This window comes from Sinohyriopsis cumingii, chromosome 9, assembly GCF_028554795.1.
Source record: "Sinohyriopsis cumingii isolate HCF-2022 chromosome 9, ASM2855479v2, whole genome shotgun sequence".
NCBI lineage: Eukaryota > Metazoa > Mollusca > Bivalvia > Unionida > Unionidae > Sinohyriopsis > Sinohyriopsis cumingii.
This window is the reverse complement of record NC_142969.1, coordinates 39,097,367-39,122,953: the sequence shown is the minus strand read 5'-3', so window position 1 is coordinate 39,122,953 and position 25,587 is coordinate 39,097,367. Positions and strand designations below refer to the sequence as shown.

General features: G+C 34.7%; 1 protein-coding gene across 5 annotated transcripts in view; it reads right to left on the bottom strand.

Moving 5' to 3' along the window:
* The window catches only part of LOC149791595 (sialin-like), an 83,538-nt gene that overhangs the window by 45,216 nt on the left and 12,735 nt on the right, over window positions 1-25,587 (bottom strand). For 3 of the 5 annotated variants that reach the window (XM_089970147.1, XM_089970146.1, XM_089970145.1), the window contains 3 exons: window positions 9,440-9,838; window positions 7,400-7,423; window positions 2,301-2,581 (listed from right to left, as the gene is read on the bottom strand). In XM_089970147.1, coding sequence (XP_089826273.1) covers window positions 2,301-2,581; window positions 7,400-7,423; window positions 9,440-9,815 — 681 coding nt within the window. In that variant the 5' untranslated portion in view covers window positions 9,816-9,838. Of the gene's footprint in view, window positions 1-2,300; window positions 2,582-7,399; window positions 7,424-9,439; window positions 9,839-21,607; window positions 21,628-25,587 lie in introns of those variants that run through there. The other 2 variants (XM_089970148.1, XM_089970149.1) reach the window with 2 other exon arrangements.

Sequence of the window (25,587 nt, the reverse complement as noted above, 5' to 3'; positions counted from 1 at the left end):
CAGCGAAGCAAAGATTAAAGAGGGAGTTTTTGTGGGTCCTCAGATTCGAGAGCTTTTCAAAGATGACTGGTTCAACAACTTGCTGGAAGGTGACGCGAAACAAGCATGGAATGCTTTTCGCCTAGTTTCTACAAACTTCCTCGGAAATGTTAGGGCAGAAAACTATAAGGAACTAGTAGAAGACATGTTGATGAAGTATAAGAAACTTGGCTGCAATATGTCTCTAAAGATTCACTTCCTTCATTCCCATTTGGATTTCTTTCCTAGCAACTGTGGTATTGTTAGTGATGAACACGGCGAACGTTTTCATCAAGATATCGCAACAATGGAACAAAGATACCAGGGAAAATGGTCCACTACAATGCTGGCTGACTATTGCTGGACACTCCTCAGAGATGCTCCCGAACAGCTGTACAAGAGACAGGCGAAGAAATCTAAGATGTAGTCAATGACTTGATTTTTTATAGGTAGGCTATTACAGTTGACCTTTTACTATTGGAATGCATTTCGTTATGTAAACATTAATTTCTTGCAGATTACAAAAAAACTAGAGCCAATTTTGCAATTTGACTGTCATATTCGTGTTCAGCACATAAAAATTGATAAGAATTGACTAATTTTATTTCAGTAACATGACTTTTGTAAAAATTTGTTGTCCAGTGTAGGTGGATAGTGTATCATAACATCCACAATGATTCTATATATTTATCACATGGTTGAGCTGAAGGCTGCAATAAAAACAAATGACACACTCCAGGATCAAATGATTCCATAAACAAAGCAAGTTAAAGATAATGACAAAGCTAAAACAACCAGTCAGCTAACCATACATACTTGCTTATAAGTCCAACTGCAAACAACACAGATCCTGATCTGACGTAGCATAATGCACCTACATATCAGGGTGTATGATTTTTTATCCTACTGTTTATTCCAAACAAACTGCACAGACTCAGATCTTCTGGCACATTATATGCCAGCAGATCTGGGTCTGTGCAGTTTGTGGTTGGACTTGACTTGTAAGTGAGTATATACAGCAAGCTAAACTGGATTTACATATATGTATGATAAAGCAGTCAGCATTTCTAACAAGCGAGTTTCACAAGTTCCTGAAGTTTTGGTTTTATTCAGTGGCACATTTCCCCTTGATACCCTCATTTTGGATGTAGTTGGTTTGGTCTTCATATGTACAATAGCGGTACAAACACTTCAAGTAGATCACTCCGGTGGCCAAGTGGTTAAAGTGTCTGCCTCGGATGCAGGAGGTCGTGGGTTCCATCCCTGGCCGAGTCATACCAAAGACATAAAAATGGTACTAACAGCCTTTTTTCTCCCTATGTTATATTTACAAATTAAAGTTAAATGATCAACAAGAGAGAGTGTGTATGATTTTAATTTTGAATGCAGCTTTAACATTTTGTTCAGTCATATTTCTATGACTGCAGCGTGGCAGTTTATAGTGACGTCTAACAATGGGGCATCATGCTGCAGACATGTGGCATCATGTCCCACCCAGTCACATTGTCCTGACACCAGATGATCAGTCCTAACACTAACCTCTTAATGCTGAGCACCAAGCAAGGCAACTACAAGTACCATTTTTATAAGTCTTTGGTATGTCTCGACCAGAATTCAAACCCGTGACTGCCCACATCTGAGGCTGATGCTAACTACTGAGGCCACCAGAGTGGTAATCAACAAGATGAATAACAGCAGCAACAATAATTTTTGCTTCCCACAAAATTGAGTGGCCACAGGTAAAAACTGACCATATTGTACTGTATGGATCAATTTTTCTGACAAAGTGGTTCCACATTGTAACACTATTCTAGGTATCAATATCAGTGTACCATGTTTAAGGTCAAGTCCCCTTGTAGTGAGGTAGGTTTGATATGAAAACTAGAGTCCCAAAAATGAGACCTATGATCATACTAGTGTTATGTGATATGCATGGAACACACCATACTGAGGAGAGTTGTGATGGGAGACCCCTTTACAATGAACAACAATTTGAAAGTACACAAAAACCGACCTTGATCTGAGTTTATTATGGGGTGTTAGAGAAATAGTTTTAAATTAATGTCATTACCTATAATGTGTTATTTCATATAGAGTTTTACAGAACTGCAATACAATAATTTAATTAATTTTTTTTAACCGAGTGATGTAAATATGTGTATGAATATTCATGTAAATGATAACATGCTTATTCTTTAGTGAAGAACATCTGTGACAAAACTTGTCAAAATTATTATAAATTAGTAACATATAACACAGTAGACAACAAAATCAATACTTACCTTTTTATTTCCTCCTGCACTTAGTGCTGTGGCAGGGCAGTTGTCTCCATTACTGACACCTGGAGCAGCAGTTGTGTATTTTGGCTCACCATTTGTAACATTGCCATAGAATGTCCCATTCTCTAAGAGGGTCTCGTTCAGGCCTGTTAATGCTGCATGTTCGGCTGAACGAACCATGCATACAATAGCTATACTCAGATTCACACGTTGTGCGTAGAGACAGAAAAATCCCAGAAAACACACAAATGACAGCTGAACTCTTTTGGATGTCCACCATGGTACTACAAATAATAATAAAAATCATCGTTAGAATTTTTTTTCTTCTTTTTTTCTTATTCCAATATTGTCATCCAACTTCATTCATTCTCATTAAAAGTGTCTGATCAAGCCAATAGTTGCATGATAGTTTCAACGGGTGGTGGGGGTGGGGGCGGACAAATAGTTGCATTAATAAATCTAATTCACAATACTGAAACTATTTATAAACAAAGAAAGGCTGCACTAACCGGAGTTAACTGCATATAATACTCACTTTATACCAGGAGTCTCAAACTCACAGCACACTGAGTTGTCTCTCATGAGACCTTGTGACACCAATCATTTTGTGGGACACAGAAGGCCCGCTGGCCATGTATTTTGAGACCCCTGCTTTATTTAATACCTACCATATACACACTTGTAAGTCAGGTATAACTGCAAACAACATAAACCCAAATCTGTCATTGCATAATACCCTGGCAAATCAGGGTCTATACTGTTTGTTTTACTGTTCTGCTAACAAACTGAATAGACACAGATCTACTGGCGAGTTATATGATGACAGCTCTTGATCTGCACAGTTTACAGTTGGATCCAACTTTTAAGCAAATATATACGGTACATGGATCCTTTACCATGTTATATAAGACCAAGCTAAGGCTCTTGATAAGAAGATCTTGTCCATTTTTTTTTAAATCTGAGGATGCTGAAAACTTCAAAATTTTAACAGCTATAAACACCCTTATTTTATACTTTTTATTTTATTCATATTTATTTTTGTCTTATTTTATTTTTTTTATCTGAATTTATGTCATATTTTCTACACACCATCAATCCACAAAAATCTCAATTGTCCTTAAATTTTTCATTAAAAAACATTTGTTCTTAAGAATCAACTAAGAATTACTATTAATAATATTTCTTTTATAAAGACTTTTTTCTATATCCATATAAAAATAATTAATAGAAGTGACTGAAAATTTTTTGAAAATTAGTGAGTTTAAAACATTATTGGGTGCACATATGTCATCCAATCTTGGAAATTTAAAAACTGCAATTCACACCTTGACAATTTTAAGTCAAAAATCTGTTATTTACGATTTCATAATACTGTACTTATAATTTTCACAAACGTCCAAAATAAAATAGGTGAAACAGGATAAAGATAACTTCTTTATATTGTATATCTTGAAAAGGAATTTCTATAAAAAAAATTCCAGAGATGGGTAATTCTTAATATAGCTAGCTGACTTGTTATCCATAAACACAACTGCAATGATTATTCTAGGATCCAATTCCCTGACAGATGCCATATCCAGCTCTCCCCAAGAGCATACTACAAACTCTGAAACCATCCAATAACTGTTTTCATAACTTAACATTGGACAAAATAACATGCCCGAGGGTCACACAGGGGTCAAGATTTGTGAGCACATGGACAAAAACTGGGAGAAATCTGTTATCCTGTGCTCAAAGCACAACACTGTGACCCACAACAGGAAGTAACAATAAAATGGAGACAGGCATTTCTGCTGCTGACCAGCTGTTCAAATAAAACCTGCTTAAGTACTTCTTCTAAAATGTAACCAGCAAACAGGAAATTCATGTTTTGAACTCACATCTAGATAACAGTTGTAGAAAATTGTCAATGACAGATTCAAGGAAATATTTTTGTAATTCTGTAAAAAGGTGAAGTTATAAGTCACCACTACAATACTGTATAGCTCAATCAACCATGCCCTGTCTGCTGGACCCTTTATGGGAATATTCATGTGGGCAAAGTCTACTTGCAAATTAGGTATACTGGTATTCACACTTCTTGCTAACATGGTTGGGACAAATTATCCTGCATACATATACAATTCACAAGACAAATTACCCTGCGTACAATTCACAAAATGTGTCTTCCACAAGAGCCTTATCTTGGGAGAACTAGGTTCTAATATCCATTCCAAAAATTAAGATCCACTTTACTGGTCAGCAAGGTTGAGTATTACATTTACTTTTCTCAGCTGACCAAGAGAGTACATGCATTCCTCCAGTAAATGCCAAGATAAGGAAACAACACATTCATGTCAAAAGAAACAAGTAAATTTAATCAGATTTTTCAAGTGTCTTTTACATAAATGAAATTGATGAAAGCAGAGGTACTAGATACAACTAGTGATGACATTTTTTGGAAGCATGCAGTTCAAAAGATCTTTGTAATTTACAGAGAAAATCTGGCTTAATTCCATAGCTTGCTATGACTAATCCACAGACATTTTTATTTTGCATTAATCCACAACCAACCAACATCTGGCACCCACCCACGTACCACAGATTGAAAAATATTCATTATATGTATGTTGAGTAGTGTCACCACTCTACCACCTACCCATCCCCGACTGTGAAAATTATTTGTATATACGGCGAGTATGGTGCATCATCCTTCTATGACTTCGTGTATAAAGTCTGGTAAACAAAAAAAATATAAAATTTAAGTCACATTTGGTGTGATTGACCTTTGAACTTCCTGCTCACAGGGACCAAATGATAGGTAATCAAAAATAAATATATTGTTGCTAATGGTTGTCAAATGAGCACCCTTTGCACCAACATTGGTGAATTTCTTCCCAGCAGTCTAGAACTAGGAACAGGTGGGTGAGTGGATGGGTGGGTGGATGGAAGAGTCTCACAATATCACTGTAGTTAAAACATGCCATTCTTTCTCTAATTATCAATTATCCATGTTCCTTATCCAGAATTAATCATCAAGATAAAAAGATCATAGCAAAATGGAAGGTCCAGGATGTGTTTATACTGAACAAGTGAAAACAAATGTAAATCAATTCCCTTTGGACAGTATACATTTTACTAAAATGATACTTGTATGTTGGATATAAATCAAAATCTAAGGCACCATCATAAAAAGCACTGCAAATCCAGCAATGTCTTGCTACCTGGCCACCATTTAAAGCACCAAGTCACATCTAACACACCTAAAAGCAACAGTCATTTATTTATGTATTTCTTTACACAAAAAAAACCTGTGCAGGAGCTATGTTATGCTTCTACTGTCTATATGTGTGCATTTTTCATGTACCATAATAAAATACCTTGTTCCTAAAATATAACTTCTGCATCAAAGGACAAGTGCTGTTGTGTTAGCCTTTCAACACCATCTAAAAAGGACAGAACCTCTATGCCAAGCCCACTATTAAAGCACTGCTGTAAAATTTGTAACATTGACCCAGGAGTTCTGGAAACTTAAGCAAATGAATTGTTTTGAAAAACAAAACCTTAAAGCAAATTTTGTGTGACTATAACATTGACTCAAAGGTCAAATGGATGAGCGAGCATGACACAGATTAAATTTTTAAGCTTCATAATGTTCATCCACGAACAAAAACCTAATGCAAATTTTGTGACTATAGCCCTAAGATACAAATCTATGAGGCAATCCCGTGAACCACAGAATTAACAATCTTCGAGTCATTATTATTCATCCTAAGTGTCAACACAATCTATAAAGGACTTAATGAAATACAAGCAACACAGTTTTTTAAACCGAGATAATAATTTTCTATTTGTGACTTTACAACGTCTAAGGATCAAATCAGAATCTTGCAAAATTAATTGTCACAGCTTCATAATGACTCATTTCAGATATTAATCAAATCCATTCAGGGTTTTAGAAAATATTGGGAACTGGGAAAAAAAATTCAACAAAACCTGGCCATATATTTTCTATGACCGATCACAATCCATTGCACGTAAGAGCAAACCTGCATGCAACTGAATTGACCATCTTAGTTTTCCATGATCCATGAAGAAAACTATAACCAAATGAGGCAGAAAAGTGATTGCTTTGTCTCACTTTCCCACTAATGTGGGCTTGACAAAATTTAGTAACGACACAAGAAAAATCTACAAGAAATGTCTTCTAATGGCAAGAACATTACATCTAGGCTTGTCTCTAACAAGAAAAAAGCTGTGCAATTAACGGCATACTAAAGGTGAAAATTATCAGTAAGATTTAAAATTTAACATGGGGTACAATACCATCTGCCATTTTCATATTTAATTAAGACAGTAAAACTTGAAGTCACATTTGACCAAGATGATACACACTCTCAAAATGATAAATCAGCTTGGTTCAATCCAGCAGAGGTTTATACCTTCAATGGTCAAATATGATCAAGTGTGATTACAATATATATATATATATATATATATATATATATATATATATATATATATATATATATATATATATATATATATATATATATATATATATATATATTTTATCAGATATTGCTGTTACCAACAAGGTTAAATTCAAAAAATTGCAAATTAGTAAGACCCCATGTGTACTAAATTCTACGAAAAAAAGTAGTATATGGACAGTGGTGGCATAAGTGTTAGAATTGTCCAGGGGCAAAGTTCTTTGCCAGAGAACAATTTCCATGTCAGTTGCCAACATCCCCCCACTTAATATAAGCTTTGTCTAGAATTGCCCCATTACACAAAAGTGAGGTGAAATACTATGAAAAGAAAAACTCCAGATGGTACCACCCCTTCAATTGGCACCCTCTGATTCACTCCACTTGTGCCACTGTATACAGACCAGGATACCTACTGATGAAAAATGACTTATATTGAGAGTGGTGTTTAGTGCATTAAGTAAAGTATCCTTCACTACTTATTATCAGTAGAAAGTCAACCATCAGATTATTAAAAATGGGCAGATGCAGGTATCCTGGCTCCAACAAATTTAAAGCAAAAAGCATGCAAAATATATAAGAATTTTTTTAAAAAACAGACGTTTACAAAGAAATCACATGAAAATGTCATACTCGTCCTAGGCTCTTTTCCATCAGCTGCATGGGAAACAAAAACATGCTAAACATTAGATTTCAAGCATTCAGATTTCATAATCCACCATGAAATACTGTTATTATTTATTTAAAAAATTCTCCAAATACAGCAAAATCCCTAAACACTGAAATATCAGTAAACTTCATCCACTCAAAGCTAATCATTTTTCTACTTCTGAATTTTGCTTGCTTCACTTTTTATATTTTAACTGAGCACCCCTCTACTCTGAAATTTAAATAAATGTGCAGTTCTAAATATTTATTTTACAACGAACCTCTCAGACTTAATCCAAACATATGGCCAGTTAACGATATTTAAACAGCCAAAAGCCAATCTGAGTAAAACAAAATAAATAAAACCAGCATAGAAACCCGTACAGATGCAATAAAAGTATTTTATCACAGATACTGTATAACTGTAACAATTTTTTATTTATTTATTTACTATCAAATAAATATTTCCTTACATTATTGCATCAGATTCTTAGGTGAAAACGGTGAACTCGAATAAACTGATATACGCTAAGAGAATAAAAACAAAAGCTGTTTTTGGTCCCGATGTTTGTCTTGAAAAGTTATAACGTAGAAGAGAAGCAGAGATATCACTGAAAAGTAATACACAAAAATTGTCTTGAAAGATGCTAGCTGAGAAACAAATTCCAAAGAGATCACCTGTCTTGAAGGAGCCTGGCATAGTGTGTGGATGGCCTCCCAAAACAGGTTCAAAAATATATTTAACACTTAGGCCAGGGAAAGGCAAAACAAGTGATCATGCAACTACCCACTGTTTTTAAAATCTGTACAGATCTGTGGGTGCATTATGCAATGGCAAATCTCTTGGTCTATGTAGCTGAATTTAACATATTCTCTGCAACTAAATTTCATGTTAAATAAGTAAATATAAAGTCAACGGAAAACAAAATCTTAATCCAATGATATGTTTGCTGATAAGCCCCAACATAATCTTAAATCAATGAAATCCTTGCTGACAAGCCCCCAAAAAATCTTAATCCGATGATATGCTTGTTGACAAGCCCAAACAAGATCTTAATTCAATGATATGCTTGCTGACAAGCACCAACAAAATCTTAATTCAATGATATGCTTGCTGACAAGCCCAAACAAAATCTTAATCTGATGATATGCTTTGCTGACAAGCCCAAACAAAATCTTAATCCGATGATATGCTTGCTGACAAGCCCCAACAAAATCTTAATTCAGTGATATGCTTGCTGACAAGCACAAACAAAATCTTAATCCGATGATATGCTTGCTGACAAGCCCAAACAAAATCTTAATTCAATGATATGCTTGCTGACAAGCCCCAACAAAATCTTAATTCAATGATATGCTTGCTGACAAGCCCAAACAAAATCTTAATCCGATGATATGCTTGCTGACAAGCCCCAACAAAATCTTAATTCAATGATATGCTTGCTGACAAGCCCCAACAAAATCCTAATTCAATGATATGCTTGCTGACAAGCACAAACAAAATCTTAATCCGATGATATGCTTGCTGACAAGCACAAACAAAATCTTAATCCAATGATATGCTTGCTGACAAGCCCCAACAAAATCCTAATTCAATGATATGCTTGCTGACAAGCCCCAACAAAATCCTAATTCAATGATATGCTTGCTGACAAGCACAAACAAAATCTTAATCCGATGATATGCTTGCTGACAAGCCCAAACAAAATCTTAATTTGATTGATATGCTTGCTGACAATCCCAAACAAAATCCTAATTCAACGATATGCTTGCTGACTTGCACAAACAAAATCTTAATCCGATGATATGCTTGCTGACAAGCCCAAACAAAATCTTAATTCAATGATATGCTTGCTGACAAGCCCAAACTTTTTTTTTTTAAATTCATTATCTAATAAAAAGCCCAACTCTTACTTTTGACAAATGTATTAGGCTCTTCCCCTGATCTTAAGTCAGAAGAAATAATGAATGCAAGTGTATAATGAAGACAAATGACAAGCATATCTCAAAGCATTTATGTACTACCTTGTTTGAGATCAATCTCATCTGGCCTCAGTTTTTCAAGATGGAATGGAATGGAGTCAGCATGAGGAAGACTTAAGCTGGACCTTCTGTGAGCTGAACCCACTGAACCCAATCGGCTCCTGCCACTGGCTACAGAATCCAACCGTGATAAATGAGATAACTGTCTATTGGGTGACATCCTTCTAGCCTCTCTTATTCGCTCAGACTTGGATCTAGTCGACGGAGAACCTGTTGGGGAGCCTGCTGATCCAGAACTGTCATTAGAAGATTCGGAAATATTGCGTCGTTTTCGACTCTGAAAAACTTCAGATTCGTCTGATTTTGTGGAAGTAGGGGACCCTGGTGGGGTAGATGCTTTATCCTTGTTATCTCCCATTTTTCACTCAAGAGTTTCAAAATCTGAAATCAAAGAACTACAATGTCAGTTTGACATCAAACTAGATAAGTACAGGCAATATACTAGTGGTTAATCACAAGGGTACATGCTGACTCAGACCAGGCTTATTTCAACAAAAAGCCACACTGACTCAGACCAGGCTTATTTCAACAAAAAGCCACACTGACTCAGACCAGGCTTATTTCAACAAAAAGCCACACTGACTCAGACCAGGCTTATTTCAACAAAAAGCCACGCTGACTCAGACCATAAATATAACAAATTTTTGTGGCATTTAAAATTGTTTCAAATGTGATATTCTTCATCACTTGCAAAGTATGTTGAACAATTTAAATTTGAAGGAGATAATGACACTGTTCTGTTAACAAAATCAAGCGATATAATGTTAGAGTTTATCAAGCACTGCCAGTAGTAAAATATTAACAGAGCAGCCCATTTAGTGTAAAACTGAGACTATTTAATTTTATAGAGAAATAATACAATTACTAACCAGTGAAAACAATCATGAAAACACGGCACATGCTGTGACATTTTGTTTATACATACTAGTCAGAGTATGTTAATGTTTTTCTGTATTCATGCAGAATTGATCCTGATCCTGTATACTGTACTATACATGTATAATAGTGATAAAAAAAATTGGGATACTGAAAAAGGGAAAATGGGTTAGGTCAAATTTATGATTCAATCTATATAATGATAATCTTGCAGATCCAGTATTAATTAAGATACCGAAATATATAACATAATTAAGGTATTATCTCTGTTGAAAGATAAAATTTATTAAACTAATATTTCTTTATGAGCTCGATGTTAATTTATCTTGTTCCCTAAATTCATGTGTCATTTCATTTTATGCAAATTATTAATGCGGAAGTGATTATTATCGCTGCAATTAAACATCACATTATCACCATATGTTTAATGCATATTGTGTTTGATAGTATGACTTGACAAATTTAATTGCAAATAATAATAGTGAGTTGATTTGGACATCAATTTCATGTTTAAAACTTTCAGATTAATGCCACTATAATTAAACATCATATTAACACCATCTCCTTAATACTCTGATCAGTACTCCCTTAATTAATTAGTTTTTTAATTAGTTTAATTGCAAACAAAATTAGGATAATTATTTGACCATAAATCTGTGAAACATGTTCCATCAATATGGCTGTAATTAAAGTACTTTTATGGTCATTTTTAAATTTACTGAGTTTAATTCATGAACAAAATATATCGTGATTTTAAATCACTTTTTGATCTTTGCTTACATGCAAACATTACATTCTACAAAAATTAATAAAAAAACCTCTCCAGAAATTAAGCCTTCAATGAAATATTTAATATTTTATATTTAATTAAATATTTCTGTTCATGAATATATACAAAGGACTGAACAAAAATAATGCTGCATTAGTTATTTACACAATATTTAGTTTGTAAATACATGAAAAATGAAAATAAAACACAATCTGCATGTAAAATTGATAAAAGTCAGGAATCAATTTTGATACGTTACACACTGAAATTCTGCCATACTGGCCTGATCTATAAAAACTTTTTAAATGTTTTTCGAAAGCATTAATTCAAAGCATAGCATCGTATTTTCTTTATTTAAACATTGAACAATGTTTTGGTTGACAAAAATCCAAGGACGATAGCTCAGATCTGTTCTGATTTCAGCTAGAAATTCAGAAGACTGACAAAAAATCAATCATCTGAAAATTAACCTTTAAATTCTTTTATTACCGGTACATAAGTATTAAATTATGCTAGGAGTCTGTATCTCATTGCTGTTGTTGTAATATTTCACATCGCATTTTGGTCTTAATCCACCAGTAATTTGGTCCAAATCAGCCCTTAATTTCACTTGAATCAGCCACATTCCAAATTAGCCTGCATTCCATCACAACTGTTACCCTCAATATCCACATACCTTATGAAACCATCTGAAGTCAATCACAACTCTGGTGCAACATATTTGGGTGAAGTTCATTTTTTGCTATAAAAAAAGCAAGAATTCCACACATCCCCATGACAAAGATAACATTTAATTATATTATTCACATTTCAACCAGTCCTAATGAAAACATACAAGTATATGGCCTTTGTTTCAACTTACTTCATCTTATATCCCAAATCCATATGTTACCTAAACTCGTTTATGTCTTTCTTCTTGCTTATTAGCTCTTTTTATTCTGTTTTCATGATTCTGTGAGATAGACTCAAGTGACCTCAAAAACAAAAAAAATATATATTTTTCCCGTCAAATTTTTCAAGAAGATTGTATAATACTTCTGCTTTAATTTAACAAAAGAAACAACAATCACAACATTCGAACACTACTGCTGGTGTTGCTGAACAAACAACAATGAATAAAGATGACATATCAAGAGTTACTCATCCTTTACAGATGACAAAATCCATACTGCTTAAAAATACCACATGGATCAATTCCACTCAAACAAAACGTGTTCATAACTGAATGAAATTAACTATAAAATTTGTCCAACTTTTATAGAATTTACTTGTATATCAAAATCCAGGAGAAAACGTACAGGTCAAACAGAGGCCAACAACTCATGTCAACCTCTGATGGAAAAAAAAGTAAACACATAACTTGATCCAAGTATTCTTATTAAATTAAGACTGAATCCATGAAATCATTCATAAGCCTCACACCAAATTAAGACTGAATCTATGAAATCATTCATAAGCCTCACACCAAATTAAGACTGAATCCATGAAATCATTCATAAGCCTCACACCAAATTAAGACTGAATCCATGAAGTCCTTCACAAAACTCACACCAAATTAAGACTGAATCCATGAAATCATTCATAGGCCTCACACCAAATTAAGACTGAATCCATGAAGTACTTAATAAACCTCAAAGCCTTAAAGTTAAACTAAAGAAATGTATTCCATAAGGCAGTAAGAACAGATAATGATAACCCACAGCCTAGAGGTTAGAGTGTCTGCCTCGGATGCGGGAGGTCGAGGATTCGAATCCCAACTGAGTCATAAGAAACACTTATAAAAATGGTACCAGCAGCTGCCTCGCTTGGGACATGGTATTAATAGTTAGTGTTAGGACTGGTCCACCTGGTGTCAGGATAATAAGACTGGGTGGAACATGATGCTACATGTCTGCTGCATGATGTCCCAGTGCTAGACATCACTATAAACTGCCAACATCACTATAAACTGCCACACTGCAGACATCATAGTGATATGTCTACAACTGTTATAGCTAAAAAAACTAAATCACAAACACATCTTTGAAATGTAAAACAAGTGAGACACTGAGAGTTGAAAGATTACACCTACATTCTTATAAATAAAGAGATTGGGATATGCAGCTTAAGTTTGAGTCTAACAGTGTTCTGGCAGCTTTGGCAGAAGTTTGAGACTGGCAATGTTCTGGGATTTTCAGCTTATGTCTGAGATTGAGACTGCCAATGTTCTGGGACTTTCAGCTTATGTCTGAGACTGAGACTGCCAATGTTCTGGGACTTTCAGATTATGTCTGAGATTGTCAATGTTCAGGTACTGTTAGTACAAGCTTCATGCTTGTGATGTTTTCAGAATACATGAAGTGACATACTATTCAGAATACAGGTCCCCACTATACACAAGATAAATGACATCAAGATTAACAGTTACATATGGAAGTGTCTGTCTATCATCATGGTGCTTGTAATACCTGTCTCCTTCTTGTTCCAATAAGGAAAAAGCTTGTTAGTGTCTTTGTCATTTTTTTTGTCTTCTTGTTTTTTATTTATTCCTTATTGTTAATTACATACCAGCATCTTGTCATGTTTTTAAGCTTGGCAATCTCTCCATTTATTTACATGTATATATCTCTTTTCTCAGTCATATGTACTTATTCATTCATCTCTCCATTTATTTAAATGTATATATCTCTTTTCTTTTTCTCAGTCACCTGTACTTATCCATTCATCTCTCCATTTATTTAAATGTATGTATCTCTTTTCTCAGTCACCTGTACTTATCTATTTATCTCTTTCTCATTTCATGGATCTAAAACTGAGGATCCAAAGGCAAATGCAATACTATACAATACTATACAAAGTGATTGAACAGTGTTTTATCACAATCGTTTAGTACAAAATGTCATTATTTACCACCAAAAAATGCATCCTAATATGTCATGCTTTCAAAGAGAAATTATGTAACTTGAATAGTAAATGAAAATCAACAATGAAATTAGCTAATATATATATATATATATATATATATATATATATATATATATATATATATATATATATATGTATATAAAAGCAGTGTATGTATGTTTGTTTGGATGTACATTTCATACCAACAACTTCAAGGACGATTCAGGACTAATACCAGACCAAAGAATATCGTGCATGCCAAGCATTATTGCTTTCCATTAATAGCTTCCAGTAATCTTCTGTACATCTGCTACATGTTTCTCCATAAACAAACATGAATCTCTAGGGTCAGTGACCAACTGTGATCACCACCATCTAGCCTGAGAACCTGCAGCTAGTTGGTTGGGTAACTGACCAGCTGATCACAAACCTGAGCTAGTCCTCTGGTCATTTATTTATGCTGCATTATGACTTAACACATTAACCCCTGCCCCTGCCAAGGAGTTTATGTCGCAGGAGGTAGTTGCCTACTGTCGAGCTCTGTAGCATCAAGGCCATGTAGGATACACTAAAGTGGGTGGTATTATAGAAAGGTAGACAGATGCAGCTCTACAATTATACCAAATAATCTGGAAGTTCTAATAACACTACAAAATACTGAGGGAAAAACCTTATGTTTTTTCTACCCAAAATTCGCCCGTGGCCAGAATCCAATTTTGTGTCAGGATTTTATTCTATTTGGTCTCAGATCTAAAGCAGACCAATATTAACTGCAAACAGACAGATGAACCTTTGCAAAAAGTAGGATAAGATGGGCACTTGGAAAGAGTGGGGCTTGATATGAAAATAATGGGTCCGTTAAGCAAAAAAAGAAGAAAAAATGAACTCCAACTTTTACCCTTCTGCTCATGTGCAAGCCAAACAGCCAATGAAAAATGATGTTTCTAACACAACTATTCAGTGTGTTATTGGAAGATCACCTGGAAGTTGATGTATTAGAATGTATTCAGAAATAGCTTTGAAAATTTGTTTCCTACTCGAATTTCAGGCAAAAACAACAAAAACAATTTACTTGGTTGCAGTCTCCTTTCCTGAACCAGCAGAATCATCCCTTACAATCATTAAATTTGTGTAGTGTATGTGCCTATGTAACCATCAGTGGTACCATATACACTCACCTATGAGTCGAAATGCAAACTGCACAGACCCAGATCTGCCATTACACAATGTGCCAGCAGATATGGGTCTAATCAGTTTGTTAAGAGTTATCAATAGAACAAACAAACAGTCCCTGATTGGCTGGTGTGTTATCCTATGGCAGATGAGGATCTCTGTTGTTTGAAGTCTTGACTAGACTTATAAGTGAGTATATACGGTATACTGGCTACATGTACTTACTAACAAGAATCCAAACATGGAGTCCTATCCAGTTACATCTGGGAGCTTCTCCAAAAGCTGGTATCACTGTGGAGATGTAGGTATTCAGGTGAGAACAGGAGGGACTGTGTGGATGATAGGTCAAGAGGAGTTAGTATTGGAAGGTAAGGGTGGGGGGTATTATCCACATTCTGCTGTGGTGAAAATCTCTGTGGATAAGCTGAACTGGACCCTTTAGTCTAGTAATACGTGCACTGGAACACAAATCCAAAATTGGAACCTAGACTGAAGCTGTACCATACCATTACAAAATTGTAACATGCTGTTTTCCTGTACTATACCCCAATTAATGAATCATTGAGATCAGGGTGCACAACATTTTTCGGCCAAGAGCCAGATTGCATTTTCTAAGACCACTGAAGGGCTGCCAACACTAATTTCTTTAATATAATTACTGTTCACAGGCCAGATTTCTGTGTTGTTTTAATCTGCCCTGAGGGCCGGACAGAACATGTCCAAGGGCTGGATCCAGCCCACTGGCCAGGGGTTGTGAATCCCCGATTTAGATATCAACAATAAAAACAGCAACAATGCATTTAATGAGCAGCTCTGTCTCCATAAAGGGGCCCTGAGTGGCCGAGTGGTCTAAAGTGCTCACCGTTCCGGATCACTGCCATCTCACTTCTGCGTGGGTTCGAGTCCAAGGCTCAGCTAGCATGGTTATGTAGGAAAGCCTGCCAGTAGCTTCCAGTGGGTCGGTGGTTCTTCAATGGGTTTTCCAGGGTTCTTCCTCCACCAGTTATACTGGCCGCCATGTATAGCCTATCTTGTGCTGAAAAATGGCGTTAAACCCTAGAACAACAACTGTCTCCATAAAGTGCCTGACAAACAAGCACAGATCTTGAAGTGCCTGACAAACTAGCACAAATCAATTCTGATGAAGTGCCTGACAAACTAGGACAGATCGATTTTGATGAAGTGCCTGACAAATTAGCAAAGATCTATTCTGATAAAATGCTTGATAAAGTAGCTGCAACTAACAACCTGAAAATGGTCTGGTAAAAACATATTCTTTCCCATGATCAACAATGACCCATAAAAACGTTATTCCTATGGAAAGTATGGCAGCAACTTGAAATCTGTTTTATTATTGGCAGTAATATTAAAATTATGAAGGCTGCTGCTCACAACTGTTCATAATCCTATATATTTACAAGTGTAAATGTCTGTAAAATTCAAATAAATAAACAATCTCAGGAAAAGTTCAAACTAACCAGGACTGCACAATTATATTTTTTTAATTAATTGTTAAATATAAGTTCACATAAATCAAAGTATCCAAATGTTTGGTATCTATAAAGGATTGGGTTGAAATATTTACAAACAATGACCAACTACCTCTTTTCCTCTCAAAACATACTATTTTCACTGGAAAAAGGATCATCCAATGATGGGATTATTTGACCCATGAGACTCCCCCACCCATCTGGATATGTCACTGCAATACTGAGTATACACTAAGATATATATTCGCATATGGCAAGGAGATATCCTAACCCATGATTTGTTCAATAACTTCATCAATGATTAGCTAAATATTCTATCTCAAGCCTTGGACAGTCAGATAAATTACTTCTATATGGCACTTATACTAATTGTTTAATGTATGTAGGCAATGTAATAATGTTAACCAATTTTGCAAAAGAATGCTTAACTTTAAATTGCACGAATATCATTGTAAATGTGTTCAGCACTACAAGTAATTAGGAGTTGTGTACTCAGCCAGTGGTGTATCGATAAAGGGAAAAGTAGTTTATACCATAGGGCTTTTAAAAACAACTTGAATTTTTTCAAATGTCCAATACTGTGCTGCTAATTTTAAAATATTATTACATTCATTTCATCATATTAAGGTAATTACTCTTGAGTGAAGAAATAGTGGGATAATTCACTATCAGTGGTTCTTTCCCTTTCAAGATAAATAACGCAATAACAAAGCACATAAGCTAAATATTAATTTTGTTAACATATTTGCTTGGAAAAAGTAAGAACAGCTCAAAAATCATCATTTTATCTGCGATGGCAGGTAATATTAATGATAAAATAAAAGCACAGATTACACAAAATAAACGGATTAAAATCTAAGATGCATTTTTTAAAACATTTACCAGTTTTAGTAAGCAGTCATGGAATTTATCAATTTTATATATTTTGGATAAATTCTGGAAAATTACCTTATGTTTAAAAGTTTGTCCACATTAATAAGCTAGACAAGGATATAAGAATACCTTGACAAAACACTTTCTTTCCTTTTGCACAAGTGGCAGAAACAAAACAGCTAATAAACTATAACACCAGACTTGAACATTTTTCACTATGACACACTAAACTTTCTGCCTAATCAAGCCTGACATGCAAGACAGAACTCGTGCAAATCCACATATAAATTATAATTTTCGGACCAATAGTATTATCCTAAAGTTTCAGTCAAATGACGTAGAAGATACATCTTTGTTCATCATGATACTTATGCAGGTGAGACAGGCAAGACAGGAAGTCCCAGCATATCAATGAATACTTAAAACGTTTGCCACATTGTACCAGTGTATTCTTATTCCTAATTCTATGCATAATTTATAATGGTAGCTATGTCAGACATGTCCTTACATGGCAATATTTCATTTCCCTGTTTCAAGGAAAGAGAGCTTTTAGGGAAACTTCAACAGGCATAAGCAAACTTCCTCCAGTGTGCAGGCCTGATGATTTTTAAATGTACACTCATCATGTAAATGTAATCAGATAAAGCCAGGTTGCGGGTCATAGGCTGCACATGAATCATGTCCCCCACACACACACACACACTCAGAAAAAGTTCTAGTCCTTCTACTGATCTTATAAAAGAGATCCACTTCAAAACAGCAACTGATGTAAAAGGTATGCAACTTTCAGAAACTTTACTGTTGATGACACAAAGGATCCAGAAATGTGATCACTATACCTAACCATGGTAGCAGTGGCGAGACCATAAAGATTGTTGCATTTTACCATATTGTATTGCATTGCACTGCATTGTATTGTATGCAAAATATACAGAACACCTACCATACCAGTACACATTCTGCTGACTTAGTTAACAACCCTGGTTCTTTGATCATTACATGTGGTTATTTTGGGGTTGTTTTCTTTTCTTAAAATAAAAAAGTACTTTCTCACTGGATTATCTTTTTCAGCTTCATACAGGTAAGACCGACTATAATAGGCAGTAATGTATCATGCATTCATTATGTAAAAAGAATGGTGTGCCTTACATCATTTACCTGTTCAGCTTACCATATATACTCGCATATAAGCTCATTTGCGTATAAGCTGACCCCCAAACTGAACAGGTATAAACACTAAAAAGTGCATGACCCGCATATAAGCCAACATACAACTCAGAAACATCTCAATATGCACTCGGTAAGTTCTAAATGCATTTATTTAGGCAAACGTATATTTTTTCAAAATACATGTATACTTTTCTCGAGGTTGGTGTGCAAGATTATTAAAAAGAAATGGTATAAACCTGTTTGAAAAGTAATTTATTTAATTTTCTGTTTTCTTACTGTTTCTGCCCAATTTAGATTTGTGTATAATTTGATGGAACAATGACAAGAATTTAGCAATTGTGAGTTGCTGTAACACTATCTCTCCCTTTCGATTCTATTGTTTGTTTATGCATTATTGCATTGGACATTTTATATCAGTGCACCGGTAATTAAGTTTTTAATTAGCTTTGAAATCGTAAATGACAACACAACAAAACAATAATAAGGTTTGATTCAACGCTTGCAATTAGGCTACTGGACATATTTACATAATGGCGCCACCGTGTGTATACTGTAGGTTTGATTATGTGCTGAATTAAGTACATCCCTTGGAGTCGAATCATGGGCACCATTGTGCTAAACTTTAATGATATCTCCAAAATACAATAATAGTGTTTCAGAACTAAAGCTTCGAAAATTATGCCAATACCATAAAAGCTGAGTTGTAGTTTGCTTTGATGTAAGCGACCTAACACCATACCTGTCAACTTTCATGCAGGGAGGGGGAAAAAATCATGATTTTTTTACCATTGTTAAATTAAAAGAAATGAAAATACATACCATGCAGCAAATGTGTCCTCAAAAAACTAATTCAGAATAAATGTTTTATAATAAACAATATTAAATGCTTTAGGAGTTGACAATAAGGGAATGAGGTCAGATATACATAAGGGTAAAATAGTTGCCACATGCAGGGTACCATGAGGCTGTCTTTTTTGGTACCTTTAGTTGGGAATCCTTTATTTGCCAATCAAATGTTGGTGCTTGCATTACACAATAGTGCAGAACATGGTTTCTTTGAATTACGACGTAGGGCCAATCATTTTCACAAAATAGTTGCATGGATAAGGATTAACTTTTAATTAGTCGCACTGGCTTTCTTGCTTGTTCATTTAAGACTAATCTTTAGCTATTGTGCAGTATGATCACAGCTGACCGGAATATGAAAATAGGGCACCTCACAGGGAGAAACTGCAGGTCTTTTTGTGAATTTCACGCATATTAGACCAGGAAGATGGATCAATATTTAGTGAAAACAAGGCTTTAAAAATGCTACAAAAAACCTCCCAATCTCTTTATTTTTATATTCAGTCTCCCTACTTGACTTTTGAAATGTTTATAGGTATGCCTTACACCCCATTTTACAAAACTATGGTAATCGTGCTAATATTATGAAATAAAAGGCAATTACACATCAATGTACTGGTATAAAAGTCTGTCAAAATTCCTCTTATCACAAGCCAGTTTCAGGGTTTTAATAATTAAATAACTAAAATTGATTGATGATGATCTTAGTTGAACTATAGGGGAATTTTAGCCTTTATTATTACCATGCTTAGTGAACATGTACATTATGATGGTTATGTGCCTTGTACAATTAAACATGCATACCTTTTTAAAAATATTACCTCAATTTGTAGGATCACTTATATCACTGAAATTTTTATTTACAAACAGCAATTGTAGATATCAGGTTCAAATCAAAAGATGTACATGTACCATTTGATGTGACTTTGGAAAACATTTTGGGCCAAACTGTTGAATTTATTTTGGGAGAAGGGTTTCTTCTGCAAATAAATTTCTGGCCAACAATTTGCTTGAAAACATTAGTCTTGTGATTTATAAAGGCCCATTATATTCATTATACAAACTGAGAAAATACATTACAGTAAATATCCACACTGAAAGAAAATCCATTCCACACCACACCTAAAGATTAATTTGATGACTATTTAAGTTGTAGGCGTCGAGAGTTTTATGTTACAGTAAATGTTGCAACTCATTTTTGCTGTGCATTAGCACATCACCAATTGTGCAAGTATTATTTCTTTTGTCCTTCTTATGATTTGTTCAGAATGATTTCCTTGTATGCTGGGAATTCTTTAGTACCCATAAAACCGAACTGTGTACTTCATAGATTTGTTGAGACAGAAAACTAGTTCTCATTTTACTGGCCTTGGCAGATGTTACTTGAGAAGGACTAGAAGCCACAAGGTCATTTCAATTCATTGTAATACACATCTTACGAGGCCAATTTCCCTGTATTGGTTTCAGTTACACCAATCTTGTATTAACTTAGGCTAGCAGAAAATCACTGCCCGATTTGGGCATTTTGTATTCAGTCAAAATGTTCCTGCATACAGTTACATGTATAGTGTAGGCTACAGCAAACCTAGCACTGGTCCATCATGAATAAAACCCCACATCCGGTCTGGAAAATTGGTCAGAGTTACTATGTAGCTTAGGTTTATATAATCCCCTTAAACCTTGCAAATTTCAAAACAAACATTGTTCCGTCTATGCAAACGTTTTATACTATGTAAAAATGAATTAGTTGTTTACGGCAAGTGCAACGCTAAATATTCTAATTTTAGTAGATAGACAGCCTAGTCCTACAACCACAGGGGTTTGTTACAAAGAAAATTAGGAGTATCCGTCCATGAATCAAGGGATGGGGTTCTAACCTATAACAATACAACACAAGGGAAGACACGAGACCGCACCCCTGGGTAGTTCCAACCCTGCTAGTTTATCCTAACTGTGTCTTCTAATTTCCAACTTAAGCCAGTCGTACTAAAAAATAGTTCAATTTTTAAAACAGCTCGACACACTTCGTTCAGATTATGACATATTGGAAAAAATGCAATAACTGTTCACCGATTTTGACGTCTGGACAAGTAATGTCTGAAAGTGCCGTATGCATTCGGATAGTCTTGGATTTTACCATTGACCAAAAGGTAAGATCCGAACAACCTCGAGTCCGCAGTATATATCGTTAATGTAAGATGTAGTCCGAGTTTCCTCTGGCCCTTGCCACCCCATTTTTTGATATTTGGACATTTATGTTGGGGTGTAGGGTCAGAGCGCATTCCCTATCAAAAAGTTGGAATTCGCCGACACCATTTGGTGTCGGCATGGGGTAGCCGCTTTCTAGCCGACCCAGCACACTTGAACGACCTTTCATCGAGATATACCTGCATGAAATCGATAGGAATGTGATTTATTTTCTCCAAAATCGTGAGCATAGCATTCGTCATGTCTTTAATCCCCTGATACACGAGACGAAAGCACGTCGTTGCTAAAATTTGACCTGGATCTGGCCATTTGTATTCCTAGTCACATGACTACACAACTCTCGCAGCCGACATCTGAATGACATCAGAGGTCATCAGTCACGTGATATCAACAACAGATCTTTTCTAGTGTTGCTGTAGGAAAACAAATCGAACATATAAATAAAAGTAATGTAATTTTTATAGAAAAATTAAAAAACATAAACTTCTCAAAATATTTATTGTGAAAACAACGACGAAAATCTGTAAATGTTGCATAAATTTTGAAGAAAACCAGATTCACTATGAAGAGCACGTGTCAATGTGATAGTCACGTGACACCGACAAAAACATCGCTGACACGTGTTGGGTACTTCTTGAAAACGGTTTTCTTCACCCTGCTGCGATACCGACAGGTTTCTGTTCGTTGCTCTCAGAATAAATATGTTGAGAATTAAGTGTGCATTATATTTATTTACGAATATTAAGTGACTTCTATATAATATGTCCAAATTCTATGTACAACAACTTGGGAAATTTGTTTATTTCGATATCACGTGACTATATGACCTCTGATGTCATTGACACGTAGGTTCCGAGATTTGTATAGTCATGTGACTCGGAATGCAAATGACCAGATCCAGGTCAAATTTCAGCAACGACGTACTTTCGACTATTCTGTCAGCGGATCAAAGACATGACGACTGCTATGCTCACGATTTTTGAGAAAATAAATCATATTCCTATCGATTTCATGCAGGTATATCTCGATGAAAGGTCGTTCAAGTGTGCTGGGTCGGCTAGAAAGCGGCTACCCCATGCCGACACCAAATGGTGTCGGCGAATTCCAACTTTTTGATAGGGAATGCGCTCTGACCCTACACCCCAACATAAATGTCCAAATATCAAAAAATGGGGTGGCAAGGGCCAGAGGAAACTCGGACTATGTACGATGTTATGCGTTTAAATTTGGTGGCAAAAACAGATTTTGGTAAATTTGGTGCTGATTGATGGTTACGTTGTTGCACAGTGCATTGTCGACTCCTGAAACATACTTATTGTTGAACTACAGACCACAGGGGCTCGTTACAAAGAAAATCAAGGGATGGGAGTTCTAACCTGTAATATATTATTACAGGTTAGAACCCCCATCCCTTGATTTTCTTTGTAACGAGCCCCTGTGCTACAGACTCTAGGTTGTTCGGATCTTACCCTTCGGTCAATGGTGAAATCCATGTCTATCCGAATCCAAACGGCACTGCCGAGCCTGCAATGCCAGACATTATAAAAACAAAAAGTGTGGAACTGGTTTGACAACATTTCCTAATCGTACGAATGTAATGTAAGTAGGATACAGACGTGATTATTTATTTCATTACAAGTCACACATTCCAAAGTAATTATTCAAATATTTAGATGAGAAAATATTTTTTTTTTTTACCAGATCAATGATAAACGCAAATAATAACAGAAATAATATTGTAAAATAATGGCTAATATTTTATTACAATTTTAAAATTAATAAATGTAATTATTTTGAAATAAATAATTTGAATAACAATGAAGTATATGTTTATTAGACATTTATGCTCATATTTAGGTGATCTTTGTATTGTATTTGCAACAAAAATCAATAATAATAATAATAATGTATGTGTACTGGGTCATATTTTGAAATCCAATCGGTCAGATAATGAAGATGTGATGGGACATTACCAATTTTTGTGTACTCAAACAAACAGGCTTCAATGTAAATTTAAGAATTGTCCATTGAATATCAAAATTAAATTATTCAAATCTTATTGCTGCACTTTGTATTGTGCTCCTCTGTGGACAAATTTTAGTGAATGTATGAAAACAAAACTAGTTATTGGTTATAATAATAGTCTTCATTTTCTATTAGGTCTTCCTAGATGGAACAGTGCTTCCAACATGTTTTTAAATTATAATGTATTCAGTTTTGATGAAGTAACGAGAAAGTATGTATCCTGAATGATGACAAGAATATATAATAGTAAGAACTATATATTGAAATCTCTTTGAAACTATGCCATTCATTTAAATTCTCATATTATTAGCAGATGGAACAAATTACTCTTTAAATGTGCCACTTAATTTCATTCATAACAATGCAGGGTGCAGTTAATTATGTAGATGTATCTGTATACTTGTATGAATGATATATATGTTCTTTTATGTTTACAATGTTTTTTACTTTATATCTATATTTTAATTTAGATGTATGGACTATGTAGTCTGAAATAAAGAATTCTTATCTTATTACATATTCTTTTCACATAATAATCAAACTGCACTTTTGAGGAATATTCAGCATATAATTTAAAAATGATACAAATCCATGACCTAATTATGTGACATTTATGATTTTGAGAATGACATACTTATGATTTTGAGAATGTTTTACCATATTTTAAAAATCCTTGTCAGTCTTTAAATCAAAAGGTATCCTGCATGGTGTATACACATGACATTCTTTGACAAATATTATTTCTATTTTATATGTATTTATTATTATCTGTCATACAGGGTCATCTGAATTCTTTAATTATTACTTTGAATGTAGTCACAACAGTAACCTTTTGATTGATAATTATGAATTTTATAAAAATATTAAAAAGTCATTTTAATTCATTATTTTGGAATGTGTGACACACAAGTTAATGACAAAGTCTATATTCTATTTCCAGTGCATTATTTATGATTCAGATAATGTTTTCACTTTAGTTTCATCGCCTTTATTTTCATTTAAACGGTTGCAGTGGTTAGTATCATGCACGTTGTGTGTCAGTATAACGGTACCGACTTTTAGCTGTACCGCACGAACATCTCCATCGTAACCAAGGACCTTATCAAGTACAGTATATAGGCTGATCCATCTTCTAAAAATAGTACTGATCGATAAAGAACATCTCTTTAATATTGCTGTCACTACTGACGAGTTTATTTTTACAGATTTAAAAATTATGCGCAGAAGGAATAAGTTCGCTTTGAAATTTGAAAAATTTAATGGGATTAAATAAGTATCAGATAGTACATGTTGTAAGTTAATTTCCAAGACCGGAACCCGGTTGGGTAAGATTTAAAACGGACCGGAGAGAGACTATGTCACAAATTCCGGACACTTCCAATCAACCTATCGAAATTTAATTCAATGAAATTGTCTGCAAAGATATCACTTGGGGTGGGTGGGTGGAGGATCTGACATAAACCCCACATTTGACTAAACAGGTAATTGGGATTTTGCAATTTACCGTCCGTCTTCTGCACTGGAGCACGTAAATCGTCAGATTCCTTTGACTAAATTTGACTAAATGTTTCTATTTTATACTAAGTTGGAAGATAAACAAGAATAAAATATACATTCATTTGATTTTTAGCTGAAATGGGGATGGGGGTGGGGTAAAAAGCGGTTTGTTTTTTTTTAACCTTAAGACCCCAACAACGTATTTAAATGTAGTTTTCGCACACCCTCCCGTGTGTTTATACCCACCACCACGACCACAGATTTTAAAAACGAAAAGCACCAAGGTTATAAAAATTTACAAAACTCAGTCTTATCATTAT